Genomic DNA, 7,380 nt, shown 5'->3' on the forward strand with positions numbered 1-7,380 from the left:
AAAGGAGAGGAGAGGAGAGGAGGGGACAGGAGAGATCTTCACTGACTGAAGAGAGGTAGACAGGCTGAGTTCAGTTCAGTTCAGTTCAGTTCAGTTCAGTTCAGGTCAGTTCAGGTCAGGTCAGGTCAGTTCAGTTCAGTTCAGTTCAGTTCAGTTCAGTTCAGTTCAGTTCAGTTCAGGTCAGTTCAGTTCAGTTCAGTTCAGTTCAGGTCAGGTCAGTTCAGGTCAGGTCAGTTCAGTTCAGGTCAGTTCAGTTCAGTTCAGTTCAGGTCAGTTCAGTTCAGTTCAGGTCAGTTCAGTATTTTATTTCATCAGACCTCAGTATGAAGCGGACGGAGTTCAGAGTCGGACATTTTGGATCCTCAGCTGCTGCTGGATGGATTTGGCAAAGTGTGACATCATCACTCTCTTAGAAGTGGAATTTCATGGAAGTCGGTTCTGAGTCGAGTTGATCCAGTTCAGCTCACATTCTGTCTCCTCACAGCTGGGAGACTTCCACAGTCCTACGGAAGAGGATTAGGGCCACATGTGAAAATTTTATTTGAGTTCTGAGTTTATAAGTCAGAATTTTGACTTTCAATTCAGAATTCTGACAAACTCACAACTCAAATGTTTCACACGTGGCCCTAACCCTCCTCCGTACGTCCCAGCTCACACTGCAGGAGCTGAACTGGAGTTTAACATGAAGTCTCATTCAGTTTAAGACCGGATGTAACCCGCTACAGACCTGTAACACAAGGCCACAGGTTCGAGTCCCAGCTGGGACCGACCTGTGGCAGGTATCGTCCCGACTGCATCATCAGGTGAAGGCAAAACATGAAGTTTAACAGCAGGAAACGTGTGGCGATGAACAGCTGACACTGACCTGACACTGACATGACACTGACCTGACACTGACCTGACACTGACATGACACTGACCTGACACTGACCTGACACTGACCTGACACTGACATGACACTGACCTGACACTGACCTGACACTGACCTGACACTGACCTGACTGAGCCTCCACAGATCTGGGTTTTAAGGCCGGTAGATATTTTGGGATTAAAGCAGCTGGAAGTCAATATTCAACATTTTAAATTTCATTTTCATGCCAAAATTTCGCGTTTTGCCATTTTCTTCTTGTCAGAGTGGAGAAGGCTCTGAAACATTCAGACCATCATGTGACACTAAAACTCTCCACTGAAACCAGACTAATGAAATAGTTTTAGTGTCATCAGTCCTTTAAGCCCCGCCCCCCCTCACAGCGAGGCCTTCAGCACGTCGAACACGCGGAGCGCCGACTCCACGCAGCCGTCGAAGTTGGAGTGGCAGAAGGCGTCGCCGCCGCAGACGAGCGGCGGCTGCGGGTGGAGCGTCATCTGCCCCGGGCTGCCGGGCACCGCGCTCTGCACCTGCAGGGAAAACAAACGCACCTCAGAGGAGTTTTCATAACAAACACACTTTGACATCAAACAAATCAAACGCACCTTGGAGGACTTTAAAAAAAATGACACTTTGACTCTTCGCTTCAGTTTCGCACGTCGTGTCTCGCTTCTTCACCACAGAAAAGTCACATGGGAGAAAACCCACATGTGAAGTCAAAGCACATGTGCTGTTTGGACACGTTGGTTTTCATATGTGTACATTTTTTCCCTGTTTTTCTAACATCAGGTGACAATTTTTACTTAAGATGTGAAAATTTAAATGTATAGGTGAAAAGTGTTTCATATGTGAACTTTTTTTTTCACATTTCCACCTGTTGTTACATGTGACAGTGTTGTTTCACATGTGACAGTGTTGTTTCACATGTGACAGTGTTGTTTCACATGTTTCACATGTGACAGTGTTGTTTCACATGTTTCACATGTGACAGCGTTGTTTCACATGTTTCACATGTGACAGTGTTGTTTCACATGTTTCACATGTGACAGCGTTGTTTCACATGTGACAGTGTTGTTTCACATGTGACACTTAATTTCAATGCAAAGAGACAATTCACAGGTGGAAAAGTCATTTTCACATGGGAGATGGGAAATTTCACATTCACATGTGGAAACCAGCATGTGTCCAAAAATCACATGTGCTTTCAATTCACACGTGTTTTTTTTTGAAGGTTTGCAGGATTCACGGCACCGCTCGGCGTGTTTAGTTTTCTGACTGAACACACTGAACAGATCGGACACACACCATGTTTTTGTCTTTTATCGCAGAAGAACACAAACTTTCCCACCAGGTGGATTTATTTGAATTATTTGTCGTATTATCTCCAGTATTCTCCTCTCTTCTTAACTCTGTCTCTCCTGCAGCGAGCCGTGTTCCCACAGATCAATACAGTTTCATCTAATCTATTGATCTGTTATTGACTCAGCTGGTCAGGTTCAGAGTGCCGGGATCGAACCTGCGGCCGCTGGCTGACGGGACGCAGCAGCCGGTCCACTTCAGGAGGTTTCTACAAGCTTCCCCCGACTCCCAGGACACACACACACACACACACACACACACACACACACACACACACACAGTAGGGCAGAGGTGAAGGAACATCTGTGTGGGAGGCTGCAACCGCAGGCCAGGCCCTCTGGAGCTGTGTGTGTGTGTGTGTGTGTGTGTGTGTGTGTGCGTGCGTGTGTGTGTGTGTGTGTGTGGTTTCAGGCTGCAGCAGCATCAGTAAACATAAAGATCAGCTTTTATTCAGCAGCTCCAGCAGCTTTTATCTAGAAAACCACAGAGACACAAAACGCTGCTGTGTTCAGTTTTACAAATTAAAATTAGACCAATAAACAAAAAAGAGAGAGAGAGAGAGAGAGAGAGAGAGAGAGAGAGAGAGAGAGAGAGAGAGAGAGAGAGAGAGAGAGAGAGAGAGAGAGAGAGAGACAGACAGACAGAGAGAGAGAGCAAGAGACAGAGAGAGAGAGAGAGAGAGAGAGAGAGAGAGGGAGGGAGGGAGGGAGAGAGAGACAGACAGACAGAGAGAGAGAGAGAGAGAGAGGGAGGGAGAGAGAGAGAGAGACAAACAGACAGAGAGAGAGAGAGAGAGAGAGAGAGGGAGGGAGAGAGAGAGAGAGAGACAAACAGACAGAGAGAGAGAGAGAGAGAGCTTCATCTGGGTGTGAAAAGTCCAAATCTTCAGTGGAAGCCGGGATGGAAAAAACATTCAAAAGTCTTTGTTGCGTTTGTTTCTTCAGAGAAACGGTGAAAACCAGTTGTGGAAAAAGTTGTTGATATGGTTTTGTTGATTTGGGGTTTTGTTGATTTGGGGTTTTGTTGATTTGGGGTTTTGTTGATTTGGGGTTTTGTTGATATGGTTTTGTTGATTTGGGGTTTTGTTGATTTGGGGTTTTGTTGATTTGGGGTTTTGTTGATATGGTTTTGTTGATTTGGGGTTTTGTTGATATGGTTTTGTTGATATGGTTTTGTTGATTTGGGGTTTTGTTGATTTGGGGTTTTGTTGATATGGTTTTGTTGATTTGGGGTTTTGTTGATATGGTTTTGTTGATATGGTTTTGTTGATATGGTTTTGTTGATTTGGGGGTTTTGTTGATATGGTTTTGTTGATATGAGGTTTTGTTGATTTGGGGTTTTGTTGATTTGGGGTTTTGTTGATATGGTTTTGTTGATATGAGGTTTTGTTGATTTGGGGTTTTGTTGATTTGGGGTTTTGTTGATTTGGGGTTTTGTTGATATGGTTTTGTTGATTTGGGGTTTTGTTGATATGGTTTTGTTGATATGGTTTTGTTGATATGGTTTTGTTGATTTGGGGTTTTGTTGATATGGTTTTGTTGATATGAGGTTTTGTTGATTTGGGGTTTTGTTGATTTGGGGTTTTGTTGATATGAGGTTTTGTTGATATGAGGTTTTGTTGATTTGGGGTTTTGTTGATTTGGGGTTTTGTTGATATGGTTTTGTTGATATGAGGTTTTGTTGATTTGGGGTTTTGTTGATATGGTTTTGTTGATTTGGGGTTTTGTTGATATGAGGTTTTGTTGATTTGGGGTTTTGTTGATTTGGGGTTTTGTTGATATGGTTTTGTTGATATGGGGTTTTGTTGATTATGGGGTTTTGTTGATTTGGGGTTTTGTTGATATGGGGTTTTGTTGATTTGGGGTTTTGTTGATTTGGGGTTTTGTTGATTTGGGGTTTTGTTGATTTGAGGTTTTGTTGATTTGGGGTTTTTGTTGATTTGGGGTTTTGTTGATTTGAGGTTTTGTTGATTTGGGGTTTTGTTGATTTGGGGTTTTGTTGATTTGGGGTTTTGTTGATTTGGGGTTTTGTTGATATGGTTTTGTTGATTTGGGGTTTTGTTGATTTGAGTTTTGTTGATATGGGGTTTTGTTGATTTGGGGTTTTGTTGATATTGGTTTTGTTGATTTGGGGTTTTTGTTGATTTGGGTTTTGTTGATATGAGGTTTTGTTGATATGGTTTTGTTGATTTGGGGTTTTGTTGATATGAGGTTTTGTTGATATGGTTTTGTTGATATGAGGTTTTGTTGATTTGGGGTTTTCGTTGATTTGGGGTTTTGTTGATATGAGGTTTTGTTGATTTGGGGTTTTGTTGATATGAGGTTTTGTTGATTTTGGGGTTTTGTTGATTGAGGTTTTTGTTGATTTGGGGTTTTGTTGATATGGTTTTTGTTGATATGGGGTTTTGTTGATATGGGGTTTTGTTGATATGAGGTTTTGTTGATTTGGGGTTTTGTTGATTTGAGGTTTTGTTGATATGGTTTTGTTGATATGGGGTTTTGTTGATATGGGGTTTTGTTGATATGGGGTTTTGTTGATTTGAGGTTTTGTTGATATGGTTTTGTTGATATGGGGTTTTGTTGATTTGAGGTTTTGTTGATATGGTTTTGATGATTTGAGGTTTTGTTGATATGGGGTTTTGTTGATTTGGGGTTTTGTTGATATGGGGTTTTGTTGATTTGGGGTTTTGTTGATTTGGGGGTTTTGTTGATTTGGGGTTTTGTTGATTTGGGGTTTTGTTGATATGGTTTTGTTGATTTGGGGTTTTGTTGATATGGTTTTGTTGATATGGTTTTGTTGATTTGGGGTTTTGTTGATTTGGGGTTTTGTTGATTTGGGGTTTTGTTGATTTGGGGTTTTGTTGATATGGTTTTGTTGATATGGTTTTGTTGATTTGGGGTTTTGTTGATATGGTTTTGTTGATTTGGGGTTTTGTTGATATGGTTTTTGTTGATATGGTTTTGTTGATTTGGGGTTTTGTTGATATGGTTTTGTTGATATGAGGTTTTGTTGATTTGGGGGTTTTTGTGATTTGGGGTTTTGTTGATATGGTTTTGTTGATATGAGGTTTGTTGATATGAGGTTTTGTTGATTTGGGTTTTGTTGATATGGTTTTGTTGATATGAGGTTTTGTTGATTTGGGGTTTTGTTGATATGAGGTTTTGTTGATTTGGGGTTTTGTTGATTTGGGGTTTTGTTGATATGGTTTTGTTGATATGGGGTTTTGTTGATATGGGGTTTTGTTGATTTGGGGTTTTGTTGATATGGGGTTTTGTTGATTTGGGGTTTTGTTGATTTGGGGTTTTGTTGATTTGGGGTTTTGTTGATATGGGGTTTTGTTGATTTGGGGTTTTGTTGATTTGAGGTTTTGTTGATTTGGGGTTTTGTTGATTTGAGGTTTTGTTGATTTGGGGTTTTGTTGATTTGGGGTTTTGTTGATTTGGGGTTTTGTTGATATGGTTTTGTTGATTTGGGGTTTTGTTGATTTGAGGTTTTGTTGATATGGGGTTTTGTTGATTTGGGGTTTTGTTGATATGGTTTTGTTGATTTGGGGTTTTGTTGATTTGGGGTTTTGTTGATATGAGGTTTTGTTGATATGGTTTTGTTGATTTGGGGTTTTGTTGATATGAGGTTTTGTTGATATGGTTTTGTTGATATGAGGTTTTGTTGATTTGGGGTTTTGTTGATTTGGGGTTTTGTTGATATGAGGTTTTGTTGATTTGGGGTTTTGTTGATATGAGGTTTTGTTGATTTGGGGTTTTGTTGATTTGGGGTTTTGTTGATATGGTTTTGTTGATATGGTTTTGTTGATATGGGGTTTTGTTGATATGGGGTTTTGTTGATTTGGGGTTTTGTTGATATGGGTTTTGTTGATATGAGGTTTTGTTGATTTGGGGTTTTGTTGATTTGAGGTTTTGTTGATATGGTTTTGTTGATATGGGGTTTTGTTGATATGGGGTTTTGTTGATATGGGGTTTTGTTGATATGGGGTTTTGATGATTTGAGGTTTTGTTGATATGGGGTTTTGTTGATATGGGGTTTTGTTGATTTGGGGTTTTGTTGATATGGGGTTTTGTTGATATGGGGTTTTGTTGATTTGAGGTTTTGTTGATATGGTTTTGTTGATATGGGGTTTTGTTGATTTGAGGTTTTGTTGATTTGGGGTTTTGTTGATATGGGGTTTTGTTGATATGGTTTTGTTGATATGGGGTTTTGTTGATATGGTTTTGTTGATATGAGGTTTTGTTGATATGGTTTTGTTGATTTGGGGTTTTGTTGATTTGAGGTTTTGTTGATATGGTTTTGTTGATATGGGGTTTTGTTGATATGGGGTTTTGTTGATATGGGGTTTTGTTGATTTGAGGTTTTGTTGATATGGTTTTGTTGATATGGGGTTTTGTTGATATGGGGTTTTGTTGATTTGAGGTTTTGTTGATATGGTTTTGTTGATATGGGGTTTTGTTGATATGGGGTTTTGTTGATTTGAGGTTTTGTTGATATGGTTTTGTTGATATGGGGTTTTGTTGATTTGAGGTTTTGTTGATATGGTTTTGATGATTTGAGGTTTTGTTGATATGGGGTTTTGTTGATTTGGGGTTTTGTTGATATGGGGTTTTGTTGATATGGGGTTTTGTTGATTTGGGGTTTTGTTGATATGGGGTTTTGTTGATATGGGGTTTTGTTGATATGGGGTTTTGTTGATTTGGGGTTTTGTTGATATGGGGTTTTGTTGATATGGGGTTTTGTTGATTTGGGGTTTTGTTGATTTGGGGTTTTGTTGATATGGGGTTTTGTTGATATGGGGTTTTGTTGATTTGGGGGTTTGTTGATATGGGGTTTTGTTGATTTGAGGTTTTGTTGATATGGTTTTGATGATTTGAGGTTTTGTTGATATGGGGTTTTGTTGATTTGGGGTTTTGTTGATATGGGGTTTTGTTGATTTGGGGTTTTGTTGATATGGGGTTTTGTTGATATGGGGTTTTGTTGATATGGGGTTTTGTGTTGGTCAGTCTGGATATATTTCACTGTAAACTCAGACTGGTCAGAGTCGGTTCAGACCGCTGTTCTGTTCGCAGGTTTATTTAAGGTTCGGTTCTGCCTCGTCCCAGTTCTGCTCTCAGTTCTGGTTCTGGTTCTGATTCAGGTTTCACCGC

At 40.0% G+C, this 7,380-nt stretch overlaps 1 protein-coding gene across 1 annotated transcript in view; it reads right to left on the reverse strand.

Moving 5' to 3' along the window:
- Positions 1–638: 638 nt before the first annotated feature.
- rnls (renalase, FAD-dependent amine oxidase) overlaps positions 639–7,380 on the reverse strand; it is a 19,554-nt gene continuing 12,812 nt past the window's right edge. The window contains exon 7 of the mRNA XM_078290889.1: positions 639–1,398. Within this exon, the coding sequence (XP_078147015.1) occupies positions 1,246–1,398 (153 nt within the window). The 3' untranslated portion in view covers positions 639–1,245. The remainder of the gene's footprint in view (positions 1,399–7,380) is intronic.

The sequence above is a fragment of the Centroberyx gerrardi genome, chromosome 20, assembly GCF_048128805.1.
Source record: "Centroberyx gerrardi isolate f3 chromosome 20, fCenGer3.hap1.cur.20231027, whole genome shotgun sequence".
NCBI lineage: Eukaryota > Metazoa > Chordata > Actinopteri > Beryciformes > Berycidae > Centroberyx > Centroberyx gerrardi.